At 45.2% G+C, this 25,135-nt stretch overlaps 1 protein-coding gene and 1 long non-coding RNA gene across 7 annotated transcripts in view; one reads left to right on the top strand and one right to left on the bottom strand.

The window, feature by feature from the left end:
* recql (RecQ helicase-like) overlaps nt 1-25,135 on the top strand; it is a 52,933-nt gene that overhangs the window by 3,433 nt on the left and 24,365 nt on the right. For all 6 annotated transcript variants that reach the window (XM_072471766.1, XM_072471765.1, XM_072471769.1 and 3 more), the window contains 9 exons: nt 2,320-2,517; nt 6,598-6,777; nt 7,659-7,765; nt 10,706-10,904; nt 11,464-11,630; nt 15,158-15,239; nt 17,328-17,476; nt 22,618-22,735; nt 24,590-24,728. In XM_072471766.1, the coding sequence (XP_072327867.1) occupies nt 2,320-2,517; nt 6,598-6,777; nt 7,659-7,765; nt 10,706-10,904; nt 11,464-11,630; nt 15,158-15,239; nt 17,328-17,476; nt 22,618-22,735; nt 24,590-24,728 (1,339 nt within the window). The remainder of the gene's footprint in view (nt 1-2,319; nt 2,518-6,597; nt 6,778-7,658; nt 7,766-10,705; nt 10,905-11,463; nt 11,631-15,157; nt 15,240-17,327; nt 17,477-22,617; nt 22,736-24,589; nt 24,729-25,135) is intronic.
* LOC140388110 (uncharacterized) lies at nt 141-6,703 on the bottom strand. The gene is made up of 3 exons (XR_011934094.1): nt 6,567-6,703; nt 4,271-4,434; nt 141-322 (listed from the first exon to the last, which is right to left on the bottom strand). It is a non-coding gene; the product is annotated as an uncharacterized lncRNA (long non-coding RNA).

The raw sequence follows: 25,135 nt of genomic DNA, 5'->3' as shown, positions 1-25,135 counted from the left end.
TATTGGAGCAGTTGTGCAAATAAATTTGGTTATACAATAGGAAATATTAATTGTATGTCCTGCATAAATGATGAACATGAGTGTAACAATCTATCTGGATATTTGATTCATGGTTCTTTTGAATTGGACCCTGAAACTGGTTATTTGACAGTTGATTAGTTTATTTTAAAAGAATAGGCGAGAGGGTCACATTCACAGTTTGTTGTATGAAGGCTGGCAATTCAAATCTTGGAGGCTGATCTTCCAACCCTCTCCTTACTCCGCAGTGCTCTTGAAACCTGATGTTACGATTCTTGGTCAGACTGCTGGATGTGGGGGAGATCTGATTAGGGATCAATATGATTAGGGATTAAAATGGGTAACGGTTGAGATTCAAACCACCAGCTTTTAGAAAAAAGCCACAAGAATCCACTAGTTTTTAAACAAACATAAACAACCTTTACTATACAAGCTCAGAAAGATAAAACCGTTTACATTAGGTATCTTATGTTCTACCATTCAGGGTAAGTATGAGGTACATAAGGATTACCAGACAAACTGTGGTCGAATGTACCAACTACTGAGTAAATGACAGATGCAACCAAGACAAGAGTCCATAGATTTCTCAAGAATCCACTCAGACAACCGTAAACACCAAATCAAACAATCTCTATCTAACGAATGATTCCTAGATTCACTCAAAGATTTATCCTTGGAATTCTCTCCAAAAATCGATCCCAATCAGACAGCTTTAACAATGGCCCACTTCACTGGGCTTCAATCTCGCCTTCCAAGACTCCTTCTCCTGGGATTCCCGAGTCTGTATTTCAGCATCTACCTACAGGCGTAATTTCAGTTCTTTACTAGATAGCCAACTTCACTGAGCTGGCACTGCCCCTGAGTTTTTCAGAGCTCCTGTCTCCCAGCTGCACCCAGCTATATATGTATAACTCCCAGAGTTTCACCTGAGTCCTCTTTGATTGCTCAGGCTTCTGCTGAACCCTACCTGGGACGTACCTGGCTGCTCCTCTGAAACTAACCCCTTCAAGAAGAGTTGTTCACTGACCCTTGAACTGTTCTGGTGACGTATCAAAACAAACCCAGAGGGTCCCGCCTTTGTTACTCGGCAGGACCAATATAAACAAGCTTAGAACACCCTGCATCTTAAATGTCGCATTCTCCACGGACTGCTAATTTACCACCCAGGGACACAATGAATTGAATTTGTAACTTTGTCTGGGCAAGCTATGGCTGAATTTGCGCATTATCATGACCTGGTTGTAACCTGGCACCAGGACGGTCCCTTCCAGGGTCCTGAGCCAACTAAATGGGACAAAAGCAAGTGTGCAGTTGTCGACCTGGTTGCCAGCTTTGGGGGAATTGGCTCCAAAGCCAACCTATTGCTGCAGTTTTCATGAGAAAAGGTAACCATTATGCTTCTGGCCTTGCAGATGATCATTCTCAGGCCCTCTGATAAGAGGGAAGTATCCCACCCCGATCAGCTACTACAGGTGTATTGGTATCGAGCTAGTGAAAAGGATTGGAACACTTTGGACCTGCTTTTGATGTCGCTCTGGGCTCCACTGGCACCCTTATAGGAAACCCCAACAATCCTGGTCCAGAGATCCACCGATCAGTGCCATCTAGATTTCACCTTGGAGTAAAAATCTGGAAAATTGTCCCCTTCAGTCAGGTGTTTAGGTTGCTGTCAGACTGGCCTGAGCAAATACTTTCACCATATGTGTACCATAGCATCTCCTATTACAGAAATATCACTCCAGAACCAGGGCAGCACGGTAGCATTGTGGATAGCACAATTGCTTCACAGCTCCAGGGTCCCAGGTTCGATTCCGGCTTTGGTCACTGTCTGTGCGGAGTCTGCACATCCTCCCCGTGTGTGCGTGGGTTTCCTCCGGGTGCTCCGGTTTCCTCCCACAGTCCAAAGATGTGCAGGTTGGGTGGATTGGCCATGATAAATTGCCCTTAGTGTCCAAAATTGCCCTTAGTGTTGGGTGGGGTTACTGGGTTATGGGGATAGGGTGGCGGTGTTGACCTTGGGTAGGGTGCTCTTTCCAAGAGCCGGTGCAGACTCGATGGGCCGAATGGCCTCCTTCTACACTGTAAATTCTATGATAATCTATGATAATCTATGAAACCATGTATATAAATTTAAAATTTAAAACCTCAATAATCATTTAAATTCTATTTAAATGTGGTTTGCGTGACCAATATCAAAATCTTTTTTCTGCTTTAGGTAAATACTTCTCCTACTTGTATTCCGTTCCAATGACACTAGTAGAGTAACATTAGCATCTTGATAAAAAATTGCTTCTTGTGTAGATCTGGAGGAGCAATTGGCATTGGTTGACAGTGAGATGGACGCATTGGAAGTCCAGATGCAGGAACTGCTTGAGAGACAGCAACAGCTGCAGGAAAAGAAACGGCAACTAAACAAGAAGATAGAAAAACTGTCTGGGAATAACGAGGGTGGATCAAGCGGAATACCAAGGGTATCTGCAGAGGACTGGAACAAAAAAGGTCAGTGAAGTCGGGTCAGATCTACTTCAATTTGAAGGGCTTTAAAAGGCAAGACTTCATATAGCACCTTCCATTACCTGAGGACATATTGTAGGGTTTACAGGCGATAAAGTATATCTTCATGTAGTCACTGCTGTGATGAAGGTAACGCAGCAGTCAATCTGCGCACCGTAAGCTCCCACAGATGGCAGTGAGACAAAGAAGGCCGAGGGGCGACCTAATAGAGGTTTTTAAAATGATGAAAGGTTCTGATCGGATGGATGGGAAAGAACGTTGGGGGCGATTCTCCGAGCCCTGCGCTGGGCCGGAGAATCGCCGCAACCATGCCACGACGCCCTGAGGTGCGGAGAATCGGCGCCATTTGCGCCGGCGCGTTTGGCGTGGCGTGGGCTGCTGGAATCGGCGGGGCCACCGATTCTCCAGCCCGGATGGGCTGAGCGGCCGCGCCGATACGTCAAGTGTCGCGCCAGTGCCATTCACCCCTGGTCGCTGCCGGCGGGAACTCTGCGGGAACAGTCGGGGGGCGGCCTGTGGGGAGGGGGCTCCTTCCCCGGGGGGGGGGGGCCTCCGATGGGGTCTGGCCTGCGATCAGAGCCCACCAATCGGCGGGCTGGCCTCTTCTTCCCCTCCCCCCCCCCCCCCCCCCCTGGCCTACTTTATGGCACGGCCAGCCCCTGAACACCGACACCATGTTGGTCGGGGCCGGCGCGCTAAAGAAGTACCCCGCGCATGCGCGGGTTGGCGCGGTGCCCATTTGGCGCCGCAAAAGGAGGCTGGAGCAGCATGAACCGTTCCAGCGCCGTAGGGGGCCAGAATCGGGGCCTGGTTCGCGCCGTCGTGAAACGTGACGACGTTCACGACAACCCGAACACTTGGGCTCCATATCAGAGAATTGCCCCCGCTATCTCTTGCAGGAAAGGGCATAACTAGAAGCTATCGATGTAAGATGGTCATCAAGAAAGCGGGAATTCAGAAGCAACGTCTTCACCCAAAGAGTGGTAAGAATGTGGAACTCTCAATCACAGAGTATTTGAAACGAATAGTATAGATTGCGTTTAAGGGGAAGCTGGACAAGTACAACAGGAAGAAGGGAATAGAGGATTATGATGGCCGATTTAGTTGAGAAAAGACAGATGGAGGTTTGGGTGGAGCATAAACAGTGGCATGGGCTAGTTGGGCTGAATGTCCTGTTTTTGTGCCGTATATCCTGTGATGATATAGTGCAGTATGTTGAGGGATGAATATTGGTCAATACATCTTTGAATAGTGATACAGAATCTTTCACATCCACTTGAGGGAGAAGATGTGGCCTCTGTTTGATGCCTCATCAGAATGTGCTGAACTGGGCTGCCATGCTACATTATGCACTCTCGTCTCAGGTGTGGAATCTGAGCATTCTTTCCCTCCTAAGTACAAAGATCCTTTGTTTGTAACCGCTAGCCCATTTTAGACCATCTCTCAGCAGTGGCTTTCAGATTGGAGTGTTGAATTTATTTTAGTTGTAAAGAAGGGTTTGAATATTTAGGCAGAAGCAAGTTACAGCGGATGCTGGAATCTGAAACAAAAACAGAAAGTACTGGCCAATCTCAGCAGATCTGACAACATCTGTGGCGAGAGAAGGGACCTAACGTTTTTAGTCTGGGTGACTCTTTGTCAAACCTTTGGAGGAGGGGTGCTAGGTCTGGTAAGCATTGCAGTCCTTCTCCCTACGGACCCACAAGGAAAGCTATTAAAATAATATACATGTACCTACCTTTTCTTCTCCACTGAGCCTGCACCCATGTTATACCTGGTTTCCCTGGAGACCGCAGGTCCTGGTGTCAGAGATGTGACTGACCCATTGGGGCTCCGAATGCCACCACCCGATGCCACCTTTTGGATTTTGAGGAGGCCCTCGCTCTCTGGCCAAAGACCCAGCTGTAAAACAGTGTGAAGTCACAATGGCTATTGTGAGTAGGATGCTGCTTCAATTTTAAATCCCCGCATGCCCTGTTTTCTTTGGGCTTGGTGTGGGAATGCGGGGGCAGTTTAAAATCATTGTGTGTTTCTAAAAGTTGCTTGTAGTAATTTGAATAGCTTGAAACCTAAAAAGTTCCATAGGTTTCTTGCCAAGGCAGGGGTTTAATTTTTGAACAAACAAACAATGTTGAAGCAAATTCACCATCTTTCATTTGTAGTCACCATGACAGCGGAAGGTCCTGTAATAATTAGGACTTTGGCTTTCATCCAACTACAATGTCAAAACCAGCATGTTATAACTTTATGTCGAGCATTGTACAATGTGAGCCTGTATCAGGATTTTGAGCATAGTGTTGTGACCTTTTATTTTTTCCAACCACCTTTCGTTGTTGAGTAAAAATTAGAGCTCCCGCCACGAAGCAGCGCACAATGGCAGTACATGTTGGGAACTCCATCGAGATCAACACAGCCGCAAAGAGTCTTGTCATGGTCCATTAAATGTAGTGGGTGGAAATTCACATGAGGGCACATTGGTCAGCGTATTCATTCTAGATGCTCCCACTGTGAAGCTGTGTGTCCAGTGGACAATATCACCTGTAGAGTAAAATTCCACTGTCTTGCTGCTAGAATATTTCTTGCAAGTTAAAAATCACTTGGTGCGTTAGGATTGTCTGAGCAGAAAAGGCTGATTTCATTTGTTGACAAATTGACCGTTATGAATGGGGCAAAAGAATGAACTGATAACAAAAACATGGGGAGGGATTCTCTGACTCCCCGCCGTGTCGGAGAATCGCCGGGGGTTGGCGTGAATCCCGCCCCCGCCCCCTCCAAATTCTCCGCCCCCCCCCCAAAAAATGCCCCGGCGTGAATCGCGCCGCCCGCCTCGAGATTGGCAGGGACCGTCGCGGCTCAATGGGCCCTGGGGACGCCCAAATTCTCCGGGCCGCGATGGGCCGAAGTCCCGCCCGTTTAACGAGGGTCCCGCAGGCGTAGATCAAGGTAGGTCCCTACCGGCGGGACCCCGCTCCGTGGGCGGCCTCCGGGGTTATCGGGGGGTGGGGGGTGCGAGGGGATCTGGCCCCCGGAGGTGCCCCCACGGTGGCCTGGCCCGCGATCGGGCCCACTGATCCGCGGGCGTGCCTGTGCCATGGGGGCACTCTCTTGTTCCCCACCGGCGGCTGTAGCAGTCCACCATTGCCGGTGCGGAAATGAAGCCCTCTGCGCATGCACGGGGATGACGCCAGCACACGCTGGCACTCCCGCGCATGCGCCAACTAGCGCCAGCCAGCGGAGGCCCTTTGGCGCCGGTTGGCGTGGCGCCAAGCCCCTTCCACGCCAGCTGGCAGGGTGCAAACCACTCCGGGACGGGCCTAGCCCCTGAAGGTGCGGAGGCACCTTTGGGGCAGCCTGACGGAACCACTCCGTCCTGCCGGAGTGCCCGACCCGCCGATTATGGAAGAATCCCGCCCATGATCTTATCCTCAGGACACATTCAAGTGCTTTGCTGCCAATGAATCATTCTTGAAGTTTGGTAATATGTAAGAAAGTGTGGTAGCAAGTTTACACACAGCTATATCCCAAAAAGAGCAAATTAATAACTAGATACGTTTTTGGTTGTGATAGTTAAAGGAAGAATGTTGGAAGAATCTCCTTTTTCTGAATATCATAGGATCTTTCACATCCGCCTGTGGGTAGATACTTTATTCCCAGTCTCATGTGAAGGATGGCACCTCCAACAAAGGAACACACTCCAGTGATGCATTGAATTATAGGTCTTTACAAGGACTTGAACTCGCAACCTTTTAACTGTCTGAGCTGAGAATGCTACTAACTTAGCCAAGCTAACTTGTAACAATAGTAAATAGCTGAAAAAAATAGTTTTATGCACATTCAGAAATTTCAGTCATCCATATAGATACAAAGATGTTTGGTTGTTTGCTAGATTGAAAGTTTATATATAAATGATTTAAAACGTTAATATTTCTGGCATGTAAATACTGAAAAAAAGGGCTGTTATTTTGGGATTAACACTGATTGTTTACTAAGTAGCTAGTAGTTAGTTGGGTTTTTATTTTTCAAATGTTGCTTACCAGCATGGTTTGTTTTTTTACTCCTAACCAGGTTTTTCATGGTCACCGAAGGTTGATGAGGTTTTGAAGAGTGTGTTTAATCTGCAAAATTTCCGATCATTGCAGCTTCAGGCCATCAACGTTACTATGGCAGGGAAGGATATATTTCTGATAATGCCGACAGGTGGTGGGAAGAGCTTGTGCTACGAGCTGCCAGCTGTCTGCTCCACTGGTACGTACTGCAAGCTGCTAATGGTGTTTCTTCCTGATTCATTTGTAACAATTTGAAAAAGCTTTTGTGATCCTTGTCATCTGATTTTTTTCAAAATCATTTTTTCCTTCCTGCTTTTATCCTGCTCCTTGCTTATGGGAAACTGGCTTGGAAAAGTTAGAAATTGTATTTGTGTAGCACCTCTCATGTCCTCAAGATATCCCTAAATGTTTCATAGCCAATGAATTAATTTTGAAGTAGTCGTTCTTATTATACAGTGAAACGTAACAACTAGTTTGTGCACTGCTAGGTCTCTCAAACAGCAATGAGGTAAATGACCCTGTGACCTGTTTGTGATGTTGGCCAGGACATTGGCAGAATGTTATGTGTCGCTTTGAATGGTGCCAAGGAATCCTTTGTACGCACCTGACCGGAGAGTTGGGTTCTTTGTTGACAGACCCATCTAAAAGAAGCCCCTCCAACAATGCTGCGTTCCCTCACTATTAAGTCTGAAATGTTAACTTTGATTATGCTCAAATTCTTCAAGTGAGGCTTCTGATTCATAAGTGAGAATGTTATCGCTAACCCAAGTTGGCACTAGAACAGCTTGGATCAAACAATGAATTAAATGAATCTAATTTTGTAGTACAATTATTATTCTCCGTGGCTATCGTGATTTAGGCCTTTACAATTATGTATGAGATTCCATCTCTTTTTTTTCTGAATAACATTATGTTTATAATTAAAGCTGGTGGGTCCAAATGTAGAGTTGCATGGTTAGCAAATAAATGGAGCTCAAACTTTAAGTTGATCAGAATGTATTGTAATGTAGATTTTTATAAACTGATGAATGTGGGGGAAAAGCTGCTATATTGGAAATAATTGCTCATTTGTTTGATTAGGATTCACTCTGGTAATCTGTCCATTAATCTCGTTGATGGAAGATCAACTAATGGTCCTAGAACAATTGGGCATCCCATCCGCCATGCTGAATTCCAACAGCACTAAGGTAAGAAAGTTTATATATTACTTTTCACATTCATCAGGGCATCCCAAAGTGCTTCACAGCCTATGAATTACTTTAGGGTAGTCAGCAGAACAACAGATTGCATACAAGATCCCACAAACAGTAATGAGGTAAGAAACCACACTGTGAGCCAGATTTTACAGTAGGAATAAATCTGAAGCTAATAGTCGCTTAAAGTGTAAATTGAACTACACGTGTGGTCACATGAGAAAATGATAAAGTTGCTTCCCATTGGTGTCTTACTGAAAGGTTCAGGATGAAATGTGTGGAATGGCATGTAGATGCTGTACTTGCATGATAGACACAGTATAAGTGCCCTTTTTCACAGCATGGTGAATCTAAAATGCTGATTAACAACCTCTCTGGCACTGAAATTTACAAGTGTGGAGTTTCATTCTTGAAAATTTTAATCATTGTTAGAGATGTAGTAAAATTATTATAATTTAAAATGTTTTACTTTTCTATTTCTCTTAATTCAATCCTTTTCCCCTGTCTCCGCTTTTTATACCTAATTTCACATTGAATTACATATTCTGACACTTATTCAGACTCAGCACTACACATTGACAATTCGTCCACCTTCTTGTCTAAGAGACATAGTTGCTTTTACTGCTCACACATGCCCCAGATTTTCTTTAGAGGACACAGTAAATTTTGGAAAATTGAGTAACAGCAACTTACAATGCAAAAGCACATAAAACTCTATGGGCAACTGCTGTCCGCTATGCTTTATCGATATTGGCTGAGGGGCAAATATTGAGCAGGACATTGGAATAGTCCACTGCTTTTCTTTAAATTGAGCTATTCAATTTTTTACATCCATTGAAAATATAAATACTTTTTGAGGAGTTGGCTATCTTTGTAACAGATTACAAATGTTAGAATTGCTTTGCTTGATATATCCAATGTTGTTAGTCCGAACACAAGTGGAGATGCTGCCAAATCTTGCTGTGTGCTTGTATTTTTATTTCTTTTAAATGTAACCCTCTTGCATATTCTTGCCAAAATATGAACGAGCCTCATTTGTGCAAGGACAGCTTCAGTGGGTCTCCTTCCCAATGATGTTTTCGGATTTTTATTGACTGGTTCTTCTACCTATGGACCTCAGTCCAAAACAGCGTCATCACCTGTGATTTTGACTTTCACGCAATCATTAAAACAAATCTGAACTGCTATGTCCCACCTTCATAATTTTGAAGGCTTCATAGTGAGTACCACAATACCTGGAAGGCCATGCATAAACCAATATTCTCTTTCATTTGCTAATGGCACACGTTGCTGATCAAAACATGTATTGGTGCTTTGGTTATGAATTAATCCACCAACGAGGCAACGGCACTAAAATATTCCTTTCTGAACCTCCCAGCTACAGGAAAAATCAACATATGGATGAATTCACTAAAAATTGAGTTGCCTAGTCTTCAAGGGTCTAAGGAGCTGCAAGTTGGGCACCTTGCAATGGGCCTATGGGAAGGATCTGAACCTTTCACGTACTCAACAACCACTAGAGTCCCTCAGATCTGGAGTACTGTGTTCAGTCCTGAACCTCAGACAGATATGTTGGCATTCAAGGCGGTGCAGCTCAGATTCCCACTTTTATATCTGACTAAAAGGATTACATTCATGGCTGCATAAAACTAGCCTGTAATCTCTTGATTACAGAAGGTTGTGGGTGATGTGATTAAATTTTTTTAATGTCTTAAGAATTTGAAACAGTAGATAGAAACTATTTCCCTTTCTGGGAGAGTGCAAAACAAGGAGGCACAATCTTACATTTTTGAGCCATTCAAGGGTGATCTTCAGAAGTCCTTAGTACGAAGTGATAGTGGACTTTCTAAAGTTTCTTCCTCAAAAAGGTGTTGATGCTGAGACTCAATCAATAAAAAAAAAAAAAATCCTGGATTGCTAGATTTCCTTTGTTACATAAAAGTGTTGAAAGATATGGAATCAAGTTGAGAAAATGGAGTTGAAATACAAATCAAACTGAATGTTGGAAAAGACTTGGGCTGAATGGCCCATTCTTGTTCTTAAGTTCAGAACTCTGTCGCAACTATATCAAGAAAAGGCTTGGAAAAAAAGCAATGCTCAGCACCATTTGCAAAGTCAGCTACCGAGTGCTTGTCAAGATTCAGTCTGTGTCAGATTCAGAGCAAATTACAGTGTGACAGTCTGTCACCTTGTCATCATTGAGTGAGTGTAGAGTAACTCAATCTAACTAACCAGTCTGCTCTAAGCCATGCGGTGGGTGTGATGCTTCCGATCTGCCCCGTCCTTCTCTTTTGGTGTCGCCTGTGGAAAGAGGAAAAGCATGTGTGCCCTGTCCTTTTATATGGGTTGTCCCCTTGTGGTAGTATCACCTCTGGGTGTCTTGACTGCCCATTGGTCATGTCTTATTCTAAATGTTCATTAGCTGTATGTCTGCATGTCATAATGTCTCCAGTGCTCCCTCTAGTGTTCACTTAGGCTTATTGTATTTACATTAACCCCTTGTGTATTTACAGTGATGCATATCACCACAGATATAATCACTCCAATCTTGCACCCCCTCACAGGATATTTTGTGGATCCTTCAGAATGGGCCAGGATATTTTCTGGATCCTTCAGAATGGGCCAGTGACATTGCACTTTTGAGTTGAACCCAGCAATTGACCATTCGATCTTTGCTGGTAATAATGAACTTTTTGCGCAGGTTCATTGCAACTGATTTCTGTTCCAGTTTGAAAATCCACAGAGAGTGGTCTAAAATGTGAAAATCGTATGGAAGCAAATGTGTCCTGAAAATTGTCAAAAGTTCTGCTAGCTACCTGCTGTTGAGGATATATTTGTCTTACTAGCCTCTATATTTTGGAAAGGAAGTTTGTTATCATGTCCACCACGTGACATTTGGCTTCTGTTGTACTGTAATTATTTACTCTCTTACAGGAGCATGTAAAGTGGGTCCATGATGAAATGCTCAACAAGTCCTCTAAGTTGAAGCTCCTGTATGTGACCCCAGAGAAAATTGCTAAAAGTAAAGTCTTCATGTCCAAGCTGGAAAAGGCATACCATGCAGGCTGCTTGACCCGTATTGCTGTTGATGAAGTTCATTGTTGCAGTCAGTGGGGTCATGACTTCAGACCCGGTGAGTACTAATGTCTTGGAGTTGTTTTGCTTCGCCTCTCAGGATGTCACATGGCTGCGTGAAGGGACATGGTGCAGTTTCCTGGAAAGGATGTGTTTAGTCATGATGCTGCAGTAGGGCAGCCTAGATGAGTGAGCCTTTTCTTACCTGTCAGTTTTCTATGTACTTATATCTTCAGAAGTCCCAAGGGGGAAAAATATCTACAGCTTTGTACTTTTTATAATGAGTGTATATCGAGAAATAAGACAACACACGTTGAAATTAGTTGGGAATACATTCCTCAAAATTCCATGTTAGGAAGAAACTTACATTTATATAACATTTTATTGCAACCTCCAGGCATCTCAAAATAACGCACCATTGGTGAAGTGCAGTCACTTTGGTTACATAGATAAATGCTGCAGCCAATTCGAGCACAGCAAGATCCCATACAAAGCAAATGAGATGAATTACTGGTTAGCATCTAATTATTGGCTGGGGTTTTGTTTTTAGTTTGGAGGAGGATGAAGATTCCCTGCATGTGCTTTTAGAGATAAACTTTAAACTTTATTATCTCTAGACTACAAGAGCCTCGGTATCCTGAAGCGTCAGTTCCCAAATACTCCGTTGATTGGATTGACAGCAACTGCGACAAACAGCATCTTGGAGGATGTGAAAAAAATCTTGTGCGTTCCCAAATGCCTCATGTTGACTGCTTCCTTCAACAGACCCAATCTGTTTTATGAGGTACCTAAAATGCACTGAAACGTTGAACAACTTTCACATTGTTTTCTACGTTCTCTGTAATAGATGTTGGTTTCATATGAATTTCCACAGTAAGAACCAAATACATTTAACACATGATATAATAAACCATGTTCTTTATACTTTCGGGGTGGATGATGGTGAGTGTTGTAAATCGTAGCTGGCAGTGAAAACTATTTTGTAATGGGTTTGTTGGAGATGGGGATGATTTTGCTGGAGGTTCTCCAAGTCCAACCTGCTGAAAGAAAAATCGTGAAGAAGATTTCCAACTGTTATTTGACAGAAGTATTTAAACTCCTATAATTGACAAGCACACTACATTTGACATATAAACTATTACAAAAAGTGTGACCACAATAAATTGAGTCACCAAAGTGCATTTAGAAATCTACTAAATGGGCTTTAAACATTACATATCTGTACACACCTAAGTGCCAATAGTGTGGCAATTCTCTCTCCCCTTTTTTTCTTTCTCTCTTGCTCTTTTTTTTTCCTCTGTCTCTTTTCCTTCTTTCTCTCTTTCTCCCTTCCTTTCTCTCTTTCTTTCTCTTTCTTTCTTTCTCTCTTTCTTTCTTTCTTCTCTCTTTCTTTCTTTCTCCCTTTCTTTCTCTCTTTCTTTCTTTTTTCTTCCTTTCTTTCTCCCTTTCTTTCTTTCTCCCTTTCTTTCTCTTTCTTTCTTTCTTTCTCTTTCTCCCTTTCTTTCTCCCTCTCCCAGATATGGCCAGCTCATATTCTTCCTCCCATTCCTCTGAATTCGAAAAGTTGCCCCCCTTCCAACCCCCCCCCCCCCCCCCCCCCCCACCCCCAGTACAAATCTGTGATCACCGCAAATCAATGCCCACACCGAAGCACATTCCAACCTCAGATGCTGTCGCCACTGTCCCCACACCCGCAGGGCTCGTGGAGAACTTGGCCGGCGAGAACGGCAGAGGCGCTGTCAAAAATGCCTCCAAACCCGTACCCCTGCAAGAAGCTGCCCCCACGGCGACCCCTCCCCCGCTACCCACTTCCTAACCATAGACATATTCGCTGTCCAGTAATAATTCATTATTTTGGCAAGGCCAGCCCGCCTACCCCTCGCCCCTGCTCCAACAGCACCCTCTTTACCCGTGGGGTTTTCCCCGCCCATACAAACCCGAGATCAAAGCATTAACTTTCCTAAAGAATGACTTTGGGACGAAGATTGGGAGATTCTGAAAAAGCCTCGGTCGCACTATCATTGGCATTGTCTGCACCCGCCCCGCCAGCGATAGCGGTATTACATCCCACCTCTTGAAATCCCCCCCATATCTGTTCCACCAACTGCGCCAGATTCAATTTGTGAAGTTGTCCCCACCCCCGCGCCACCTGGAAGCCCAAATATCTGAAGCTCTTCCCCCACCACATTAAATGCAGCTTGCCCAACCTTCTCTCCTGCCCCCAGTCTCGATCGGGAAGACCTCCCTCTTCCCCATGTTTAGCTTACATCCGGAAAACCGGTAAAACTCCTCTAAAATAGACGTACCCCCGATGCCTCCCAGTGGGTCTGAAATATAAAGCAACAGGCCGTCCGCATCTAGAGAGACCTGTGCTTCCCCCACCCGGAAATCTCTCTCCAACTCATTGATGCTCTAAGCGCCATTACCAATGGCTCTATTGCCAAGGCAAAAAGCAATGGGGAGAGTGGGCACCCGTGCCTTGTCCCACGGAGTAGCCTGAAGTGCCCTGAGCTTACCTGATTTGTCCGTATGCTCACTACTGGCGTCCTATACAACAATCAGACCCAGTCTCCAAACCCCTGCCCAAACCTGAACAGTCCCAACACTTCCTCCAAGTACTCCATTCCACCCGATCGAACGCCTTCTCTGCATCCATTGCAACCGCCACCTCTGTGTCCTGACCCTTCGGGGGCATCATTATCAAAGTCAGTAATCTCCTAACGTTCGCCGACAATTGCGTCCCCTTTACGAACCCTGTCTGGTCTTCCCCTATCACCACCGGCACACATCTTCAATTCGCAAGGCCAAGATCTTTGTCAACAATTTGGTGTCCACATTTAGCAGTGATATCGAGCAATAGGACCCACACTGCTCCGGATCTTTATCTTTAATATTAGGGATATGAACATCTGCGATAATGTGGCGGGGAAGCTCCTCCTTATCCCTCTCCTCATTAAATGCCCTTATCAGCAGGGGCCCCAGGTCTCCAGCAAACCTCTTATAAAATTCTACAGGAAACCCATCTGGGTTTGGGGCCTTCCCTGCCTGCATCGCCCACATGCCCTCCATCCCACCAGTCTAATGGGGGCCCACAGCCCCTCCACCTTGGAGAAGTCCAACCTGTCTAAGAATCGCCGCATCCCACCCACCCCCCACCCCCACCCGGCAAATTCGTAGAGCCTCCTATAAAACCCCCACCTCCTGTCCGTCACCCTTCTGATCGTCCTTGCCGCCGCCTCCTTCCTACTTGCCTACTGTTACTCATAAACTGCCCCACTGGTCCTCCGCAATTGCCCTACTGCCTTCCCGTGAACACCAACCCAAACTCCATCTGGAGCTTCTGCCTCTCCTTCAACAATCCCCCCTCCAGGGCCTCCGAATACCTCCTGTCCACCCGCAGAATCTCATCCACCAACCTTGGCACCTCTGCTGGTTCCACCTTTTCCCTGTGTTCCCAGATCGATATGAACTCTCCCCTAACCACTGCCTTGAGCGCCTCCCATAGCATGCCGGTCGGCACCTCACCCGTATCATTCAGTTCCACGTACCCCCGATGGCGGCACTCGCCTGCTCGCTCAACTTCCTGCCTATCTCTTAACTTGGCATCGAGTCCAATTTACCTAGGTGCTCGCTGATTTACATTGGTTCCTGTTCAATCAATGTCTTGATTTTAAAATTCTCATCCTTGTTTTCAGATTCCTCCATGGCCTCACCCCTCCCTGTTTTTGTGATCTCCAGCTCCACAATCCTCCCAAATTTCAGCATTCATCTACTTCTGGCCTCTTGAGCATCCCTGATTTTAGTTGCTCCACCATTTGGCTATCCAGGCGTTAAGCTCTGGAACATCCTCCCTGCCTCACTACCTCATTTTCCTCCTTTAAGACATTCCTCAATACTTGCCTCTTTGATCAAGCGCCCTAATATCTCCTTGGCTAAATCGCTGGCTTTGAAAGCAGACCAAGGCAGGCCAGCGTGGTTCAATTCCCGTAACAGCCTCCCCGAACAGGCGCCGGAATGTGGCGACTAGGGGTTTTTCACAGTAACTTCATTTGAAGCCTACTTATGACAATAAGCGATTTTCATTTCATTTCATTTCATTATGAGGCTTGGTTTCATATTTTGTTTTAAAATACTTCTGTGAAGCACCGTAAGATGTTTTATTATGTCAAAGGAGCTATATAAATATACTTGTTATTACAGATGGATGAAGTGTTCTTGGTTATTTTTGATAGATGAGGGAACTTGGAGCATGAGGGGACCTGCAAACTCTTCTCACAATATTTACTACTTGTAATTTTCTTAATTTCACAGATCCGGCAAAAGCCATCCAACTTTGAAGCCTGTGTCGAAGATATGGTCAGGATCATCAATGGACGTTACAAAGGAAAATCAGGTATCTCCTTTTTGCATAGCATTTCAATTATCAAAACCTACCAGCTTCCATCTTCTACCAAGCATCCAGACATGAAATGTTGGCATATCATCAACTGCTTTCTTAAATCTATATTCACTTATTTATTTCGGAAGATTTGTACACTTGAAGGAACTTGATTCAGATTTTCCATTTTTCTTGCCTGATGTTGTATCCTACTGGCCATTTTGATCATTTCAACTGCAGAGCTGAAAAACCTGTTTCCTCCTTTATCGCTATTTGCCCAGTCTTTGGGTCAGTGGACCTGCTCGCTGCTCCATAAATTTCACCTAGAGGTGTGAATCTGTCAGCGTTGAGAAAAATGGCACTTGTATCTAGAGGGTCTCAGTGAAATCACCTTCACAGATATTTTTACCCATAATAATTCACATCAGAGACAACAAACTGAGCTCCGTGTTTTTCACTGTCTTGTTTCCATAGACAGCAAAATCCAGAGGAATAAGTAGCAAGACATGTAAACAGTTGTAACAAATGGGTAAGGGAAAGACGGTTTAAAATCCCTGCTTTAGAAGCCATACACTTCAGGGTGATATCTCATTGGAAACCCATGGGATCTGACCTACGCAACCATGGGATAGCCAGCAATACCTTCAGCATACGGTGGACTTCTCTTGGGTCAGTTTTTTCCTGGACAATAATACCATGGAGTTTAAGCCTATCTTGGGTATTAGTATGAACTCTAGTCCTTTGCATTGTTTTCATGGTCTCTCAGTGGAAGGTTACCTTTGATCTAGGCATGGGCGAACTCATTATGCTTGCTCAAATGGAGGAGTGCTGCAAGCAGAGAAGTAAATGGGATATTTAATAGAGGTTTTCAAAATGTTGTAGGGTTTTGATGAAGTAAATAATAAGAAACTTCCTCATGGTACCCACGTCAATGTATTTTTTTCCAGCAAAACAGAAGCTTTGGAGTCAGCCATTCCCTGGTTCATTCCCCATGACAATGCCTCGACTAATCAGTCTACCTGCCTGGTTTGAATTTAAACTGCTTGGCTGTTAACTGTTCCTGGTGCATTCTCCATGGTAACCTGCCCCTACTAATCAGAATCTACTTGAGAGCCAATCAGCATTCTTCTTATGCAGTATAAATTGTTGTTCTCTTTACAACTGGTATTCTTGTGACTCTGTCCTGATGAGTGCAAAATAAAAAGCTTCGGCAGCATGTCTTTTTTTTCAGCAATACTCGATTTAAGATAGTTGACAAAAGAACCAGAGTGGAGATCAGAAGGATTTATTTTACACAGCAAATTTTAGTGATCTGGAATGCACTATCTTGAAGGTTACTGAAGCATATTCAATTTTTTCAAATTTCTGCACTGTACATAAACAGTGGAGGGTGGGACTATTTCAAATATGATGGTTGAAAAGGCTGCCTCCTGTGCCGTCAGTGTAGTGTGCTTAAATCCAGATGTTCTGGCAAATAGTTCTGGAAAATACCAGAAGAGCTTTTAATGCATCTTCCAGTTAAACTATGTTAGGCTTAGGCTGATGTAATCCTCCCTATTTAGGGTACAATAAAAGACAATCATTCCCTTTAGTAGATACTGATGTGCACAAGTCTCAAGATGGTTAGCAGATGGGGAGTTCAAGCATTCCAAATATCTACATCTTCCCTCTCTCTCAGTACTGCTTATCTGGAAGGATGGTGATTTCAGGTTTCTTCCCTTTCTCAGCTAACCAGACTCTCCTTTCTTCCCTTTTAATCCTCTCACTATTACTGATATTGATCAGACACCTATCAGAAGTGTGTTACGGAGACTATCTGCCTTTGGAATTATATTTCAGATTCTAATAGTCATTTCTGTTTTTTTACGGTTCTTTGTGTTACTGGTTGGAATTTTCCAGCCGTTCTCACCAGCGCGATCTTCCAGTCCAGCTGGTGGCGTGACCGCCATCAGCCAATGGCAGGCTGCCTCCACTTCCGTGAACATGCCGCGGGGGTGCATGGAAAATGCTGCCTACCGTATTGAATGCCATGCGCCAAGTGCATTTCTGCCAGCGCCTCATGCAATTTTATTTTCATTTTGATTCTGCTAACTTTTCCTCTAGGAATCATCTATTGCCTTTCTCAAAAAGATACTGAGCAGCTCACCATCAGTCTTCAGAACCTTGGCATTTCGGCTGGGTGTTACCACGCTAACATGGAGGCTACTGCAAAGAGTAAAGTTCATAAGGACTGGACTTTAAACAAAATAAAGGTCAGGTAAAATGAGAATGATTGTGAAAAGCTGCTTGTGGTCCTCTAGGTCGTTTATTTTAACACGGCTCTTTGATCTAATGAAAGAAAGACTAGCATTTTTAATTAACGTCACCCACCATGAATGAACACTCCACTTCCCAAGTGCTGTACAACCAATTTGCTTTTGAAAGACAGTTATTTGTAATGTAACATGTGGCAGCCAATTTGCAGAGAGCAAAGTCCCACAAACTGTAATAGGATGGGCTGATTTTTTTTTTTTAATGAGATTGGTTGAGGGATGGTTATTGGCCAGGACACTGGTGAGATTCCCATGCTCTTTGAAATAGCACCATGAAATCTTCTACATCCACCTGAGAAGGTAAACAGGCTTCATTTTTAAGATGACACTCAATTCAGCAATAGGGTGGGTTCTACGAAAATCAGGCAGTCAGCTTGTCCAGATTAACATCAAAGCACCAACTGTGAAAATAGGCCCTTATATCCATTTGAAATGATCAAGTGAAAATGATATAAATTTTGTTGCTGTTCCTCTGGGCACCCGAGTAATGTTTCATTTACATAGGGGATGTCTTTAGAATCCATGGAATCCCTACAGCGCAGAAGGAAGCCATTTTGTTCATTGTATCTGCACCAATTCTCTGAAAGAGCACCCTATCCCTGTAACCCCACCTCACCTGCACATTTTTGGACATCTAAGGGGCAATTTATCACGGCCAATTCACCTACCCTGCACATCTTTGGGACTGTGGGAGAAAACCGGAGCACCCGGAGGAAACCCACCCTAATCATTGAGGCACTGGGTATAATATTATAGAGCGTGTTTACTGTTGTCATTGGGACACTGGGTATGATGTTGGTCTAGATGGTAAAGATCCGGTTGTGCACCTAACCTTTCCCATTCAATAGCATTAGCACTGTTGCACTCAGTGCCATGGACCCGGATTCAAGTCTGTGACTGTGTGGAGCTTGCACATTCTCCTCGTGTATGCTGGGTTTCCTCCAGGTCCTTCGGTTTCCCCCCATAGCCCAGAGATGTGCAGGTTAGGTGGATTTGCCATGCTAAATTGCCCCTAAAGTCTCTTTAGTTAGATGGGGTTACAGGGATAGGGTGGGGGAGTAGGCTTGGATGGGGTGCTCTTTCAGAAGTTCGGTACAGACTCGATGGGCCGAATGGCCTTTTTCTGCACTGTAGGGATTCTATGATTCTAAGAGTAAGGAGTTCATATTGAACTAGTATAAGACACCAGGTCTCATCTGGAGACTACGTCCAGTTCGGGGTACCGGACTGAATGGTATGAAGGCATTGGTGAGACTATAGAAGCGATTCACAAATTATTCCCAGGATAAAGAACCTTGGGCTGGATTCTCCGTTTCAGCGGCTAAGTGCCGGCTCGAACGGAGAATTCGCGGGCATTTTCCGAAGAAAAAAATCGACGCCGACCACTCACCAATTCCGGGACCGGGGTGCCCCCTGACCAGGCTGATCACATGGAACGTGAGAGGGCTGAATGGGCCGGTCAAGAGAGCTCGCGTATTCATGCCTTTCAAGAGGTTGAAGGCAGATGTGGCAATGCTACAGGAGACACACCTGAGGGTAGTGGATCAGACTAGACTGAAGGGGTGGGTCGGACAGGTGTTTCATTCGGGGCTAGATTCTAAAACTAGGGCGGTTGAGATCTTGATTAATAAGCGGGTGTCATTTGAGGTAGGGAATATAGTGGCGGACTCGGGGGTGGGGGGGAAGTATGTCATGGTGAGTGAGAAGCTGGTGGGGCGCCGGTGGCATGAATGAATATTTACGCACCAAACTGGGACGATGCAGAGTTTATGAGGTGGATGTTGGGGAAGATTCCGGACCTGGACTCGCATAAGTTGATCATGGGGGGGAAGACTTTAATACGGTCATTGATCTGAGGTTGGATCGGTCAAGTTCAAGGACCGGGAGGGTGCCAGCCGTGGGGAAGGAGCCAAAGGGTTTATGGAACAGATGGGGGGATGGGGTGGGGGTAGATCCGTGGAGGTTCGGACGGCCAAGAGCGAAGGAGTTTTCTTTTTTCTCCCACGATGAGTATGGTAAGAAGGCCAGTAGGATGCTAGCACACCAGCTAAGGAAAAGGGAAACGGCCAGGGAGATAGGATGAATGAAGGACAGAGGGGGGAAACACGGTCTTGAACCCAGCAGGGGTGAATGGGGTGTTTAAGGAGTTTTACAGTCGGCTGTATGAGTCGGACCCCCAGCTGGGGTGGAGGGGATGAGGCAGTTCTTGGAAGGGTTGGAGTTTCCGAAGGTGGAGGAAGGGTTGGTGGAAGGGTCGGGAGCCCCGATTGGGATTGTAGAAGTAGTAGAGGGATTGGAGGCCATGCCGTCGGGCAAGGCCCCGGGGCCGGATGGCGACCCAGTGGAATTTTACAAGAACGTTTCTGGGATGCTGGGCCTGCTGCTGGTGGGGGCATTTAATGAGGTAAGGAAGCGGGGTGTTCTTCCCCCAATAATGTCACAGGCTTCGATCTCATTGATCCTGAATCTCCCTACTAAATGTAGACGCCAAATTGCTGGCCAAAATTCTCGCCTTGAGGATAGAGGACTGTGTTCTGTTCCAGAGGTGATGGGGGAAGACCAGACGGGGTTTGTTAAAGGCAGGCAGCTAATGACCAATGTTAGAAGGTTCCTGAATGTGATCATGATGCCCTCCGAGGGGAGGGAGGCAGAGGTGGTGGTCGCTATGGACGCGGAGAAGGCCTTCGACCTGGTGAAATGGAATTATTTGTGGGAGGGTTTGGGCAGGGCTTTATTGACTGGGTGCGGTTGCTGTACCAGGCACCAGTGGCGAGTGTGCGGACACACCGGGTGAGTTTGGACTACTTTAGACTGCACTGGGGGACAAGACAAGGATGCCCCCTCTCCCCACTGCTGTTTGCTTTGGCTATAGAGCCATTGGCGATGGCGTTAAAGGACTGGAAGGGGCTAGTCCGGGGGGGGGGGGGGGGGGGGGTGGAAACACAGGGTCTCGTTATATGCAGATGACCTACTCCTATATATTTCTGACCCTTTTTTTGGGGGGGGGGGGGGGGGGCGTGGGATGGGGGAGATTATGCGGATCTTAGGGGAATTTGGCCAGTTCTCAGGGTACAAATTGAATATGGGTAAAAGCGAGGTTTTTGTGATCCAAGCAGGGAGGCAGGAGAGGAGAATGGGAGCGTTGCCGTTTAAAGTGGTGAGAGGGCGTTTATGCAACTTGGGTATCCAGGTGGCACGGGTTGGGAGCAGCTACATAAATTAAATCTGGCCCATTTAGTTGATCAAATGAAGGAGGACTTTCGGAGATGGGACATGCTCCCGTTGCCACTGGCGGGGAGGGTACAAACCGTAAAAATGACGGTCCTCCTGAGATTTTTTTGTTTGTTTTACAGTGCTTCCTTATTTTTATACCAAAAGTCTTTTTTAAGTGGGTGAATAGGGTGGTATCTGGGTTTGTGTGGGCGGGTAAAACGCCATGAGTAAAGAAAGTACTGTTGGAGCAGAGCCAAGGGGAGTGGAGATCTGGCACTGCTGAACTTTAGGAACTACTACTGGGTGGCAAATATAGCCATGATTAGGTAGTGGGGGAGGGGTTGGTCTGGGAGCAGGTGGAAGCGGCCTCATGTAAGAGCACACATTTGGGGGCATTGGTAACGGCTCCTCTGCCATTCTTGCCAGCCCAGTACTCCACAAGCCCAGTGGCAGTAGCACCCCGAGAGTCTGGGGGCAGTGGCGGAAGCATATAGGAGTGGAGGGAGCATCGGTGTGGGCTCCATTTTGTGGTAATCACCGGTTTGTCCCGGGGAGGATGGATGGGGGGTTAAGGAGGTGGCAGAGAGCAGGGATTGAGAGGCTGGGGGACCTGTTTATTGATGGGAGTTTTCCCTATTTGGAGGAGGAGTTTGAATTTTGGGTGGGAATGGGTTTCAGTATCTGCAGATGAGGGATCTTGTGCAAAGGCAAATTTCGACCTTTCCACTTCTACCGCCGCAGGGGACACAGGACAAGGTATTTTCTAGAACGGAAGGGGGGAGGTGAAGGTATCGGAAATCTATAAAGAACTTCTGGGAGTAGGAGCACACCCAGATATGTGAGATAAAACGTAAATGGGAAGATGAGCTGGTAAGGAGTTAGAGGCGGGCCTGTGGAAGGATGCCCTGAGCAGAGTCAACGTGACCTCATCATGTGCCAGGCTCAGCCTGATACAATTCAAGGTGCTTCACCGGGCACACATGATGGTGGCCTTTTTTGGGGTGGAGGATAGGTGTGAGGTGTGCAGGAGGGCCCGCAAACCCATGTCCACGTGTTTTAGGCATGCCTGAAGCTTTTGGGATTCAGCCAGGGGTTTGCAGATGTCTTGTCCACGGTACTAAAAACGAGGGTGGCGCCGAGTCCAGAGGTGGCGATTTTTGGAGTGTCGGAAGACCCAGGAGTCCAAGGGGAGAGAGAGGCTGACGTTTTGGCCTTTGCTTCCTTGGTAGCCTGGAGACGATATTACTAGCATGGAGGTACTCGAAGCCCCTAAAATCAGGGGTATGGTTTAGTGACATGGCTGGGTTTCTCAGACTTGAGAAAATTAAGTTCACCCTGAGGGGATCAACGTTAGGCTTCGTTCGGAGGTGGCAGCCGTTTATCGACTTCTTCGGAGAAAACTAAACTGTCAGCAGGTTCAATAAGGGGGGGGAGTTAGGCTATTTTTTGTCTAGATTAGACAGGAACAGTGGGAGATGGAGGGATGTGTTATGCACTGAACTATGTTTACATTTGTATTTGTATCTTTTATTGTTAGAAAACCATAAATGCCTTAATAAAACTTTTGTTTAAAAAAAAAAAAAAATTATATTCCAACAGCGGTACTTAATTCTATGAGTTATCTATGATGGGACGTTGGGAAGAGGCAGAGGGAAGGGAATAAGATGATTATGGCCCAATATGTTTCAGCTATCCATGCTGTCTTTCATATTGTTGAACATGGTCCTCTCTTTAAATAAAATAATTTTGAATGCTTCCGCTAAATGATTTTTGTGGGGTAGGGGAGAAGGAAACCAACTAACTCTCTTGATTTACAAAGTAGGATGATGCATGTTTTGCTTCTGATTGTCAAGTGTTCTCTATCTCAGGTTGTCGTGGCAACAGTGGCATTTGGCATGGGTATCGACAAAGCTGATGTACGATTTGTGCTTCATCAGACTCTCAGCAAATCCATGGAGAATTATTACCAAGAGAGTGGGCGAGCAGGTGGAGTATCAGAAAAGATTTCTGAATTTGAAACTATGATGATCACAAAATAAACGTCATACTGTCATTTTTGATTAACATCTTTTTTATCCATTTTGTTTCACTTTAAATATCTTTCATAAAAATTTGCAGCACAGATGGGGACCATCATTAGCTAACTCTTTCTGTTTCCCTGCTCTACTTTCTTTTCACGTATTCATCCAGGTCCCTTTTAAATGGTATGCTTTCTTTCTCCAAAATCACCGTTCCAATAACCCTCATTTATGAAAAAGAAATCCCAATTTTCTCTTCATTTTCTAATAATGCTATATCTATGCCCTCTTGTTTTTCAATAATCAGGATGACACTGTGGAGAGGGCTATAATGCGAGGTGCTTATTTAGCATTCAATGGAGCACTCTGAATTGGAATTTATGATATGATAAATATGAAATAAAAACATTTGGGCGTTCATTGGTCCGTGTTCTTTAAAGCTAGGTATTAAACTTCCATACAATAAGCTCTTTGTTATTTCAATTATTGATTTAATAATCTGAATTCTTAAGAGAGTACAATTGCCATCCCCTACATCATCTACACTTGGAATAGGCAGCCTCCTGCACAGGGCAACTGGCGCTGGCCATTTACATTACTGTAGGTATCAATTTCAAATGTGCTGTTTATAACTTAATCACATTGACTATTCCAGGCAGGGCAATAGATATTCACTGGTTCAGAAGGCTCTGTTGATTTCATGCAAAGTTTGGTCTTCAATCAGCTGTTGTACCTGATTAAAGTCTTGAGTAATTTAATGATATTCTGGATGCAACTAATTATTAGAATAGAATCCCTATAGTGTAGAAGGAGGCCATTCGGCCTATCAAGTCTGCACCGACCCCCTGAAAGAGCACCCTAACCCAGGCCCAATCCCCCTTCCTATCCCTGTAACCCCACCGAGGGACAATTCAGTATATCCAATCCACCTAACTTGCACATCTTTGGACTGTGGGAGGAAGCCGGAGCATCCGGAGAAAATAATGGGGCTGGTTTAGCCCAGTGGGCTAAATAGCTGGCTTTTAAAGCCGACCAAGGCAGGCCAGCAGCACGGTTCAATTCCCGTACCAGCCTCCCCGAACAGGCGCCGGAATGTGGCGACTAGGGGCTTTACACAGCAACTTCATTTGAAGCCTCCTTGTGACAATAAGCGACTTTCATTTCATTTTTCAAATTTTCATTTTTATTTCATTTTTCATTCATTTTCAAACTTATGCAGACACGGAAAAAATGTGCAAACTCCACAGTCACCCAAGATCAGAATCAAACCCGGGTCCTTGGCGCGGTGAGGCAGCAGTGCTAGCCGCTATGCCGCCCACGGAGGAGGCCGTTTCTAAGTGAGATTGCAGATTTTTTTTTAAAGTATGCTGGTTACTTGTCTTTTTGGTTTTACTGTGCACCCACATATGCAAGCAAACTGCATTAACATAAGTTCACTTTTCGTGATGGGAACTGAACCTGGAGAAGCATTTCCCATTCCTGATACCTGCTTATTTCTTCCTCCTGTGCAACCAGTGACTTAATGCTGTGGTATGGCTTCCTTGCTACTCCGTAGACCTGTTTGGTTAAGCTCCTAGATATCCATGTTGATATCAAGATTGAAGATTGACACTTCCAAGTGACACAGCATGCAGGCTGTTTTTTTGCTCGTTAGTAAGATAGATCATAACCTCAATGTTCCCTGGCTGAGTTCAGCTAACATGAACCAGACCAATGTCAATCCAGGCAACATCTCGTGCAGTTCGTTAAACTAATGGGTTGGAGGCACCTTTCAATGAAAAGGAACGATTGTAAACATACCTCCGTCTCTTGTGTTTTCTAGGTCGAGATGACCTTAAAGCCGATTGCATTCTGTACTACGGGTTTATGGATATCTTCAGGCAAAGCACAATGGTGGTCATGGAAAATGTAGGACAACAGAAACTTTATGAGATGGTGGCATACTGTCAGGATTTAAAAAGGTGCATTTTAAATTAGTCTATCAATGGTTCTGTCCACTCTAGTTCTTTATTTAAAAAGATGCTTTCAGGACACCTACCTTGTCTCAATACTCGGGCACTGGACTCTCATCTGGGAGGTTCCAGTTGAAATGCAAATCTCTAATGGTCTGTGCACCTAGCTAATTGCGAAGAAATTGTTCTAATTGCTGCATGGTGATATGGGAGTGGAAGGAATACAGGAAGGGATAGAACAAAGACAAACAAAGAACAAAGAAATGTACAGCACAGGAACAGGCCATTCGGCCCTCCAAGCCCGTGCCGACCATGCTGCCCGACTAAACTACAATCTTCTACACTTCCTGGGTCCGTATCCCTCTATTCCCATCCTATTCATGTATTCGTCAAGATGCCCCTTAAATGTCACTATC

This window comes from Scyliorhinus torazame, chromosome 13, assembly GCF_047496885.1.
Source record: "Scyliorhinus torazame isolate Kashiwa2021f chromosome 13, sScyTor2.1, whole genome shotgun sequence".
In the NCBI taxonomy this organism is placed as follows: domain Eukaryota; kingdom Metazoa; phylum Chordata; class Chondrichthyes; order Carcharhiniformes; family Scyliorhinidae; genus Scyliorhinus; species Scyliorhinus torazame.
The sequence above is the reverse complement of the archived record's forward strand: the minus strand, read 5'-3'. Positions and strand labels throughout refer to the sequence as shown.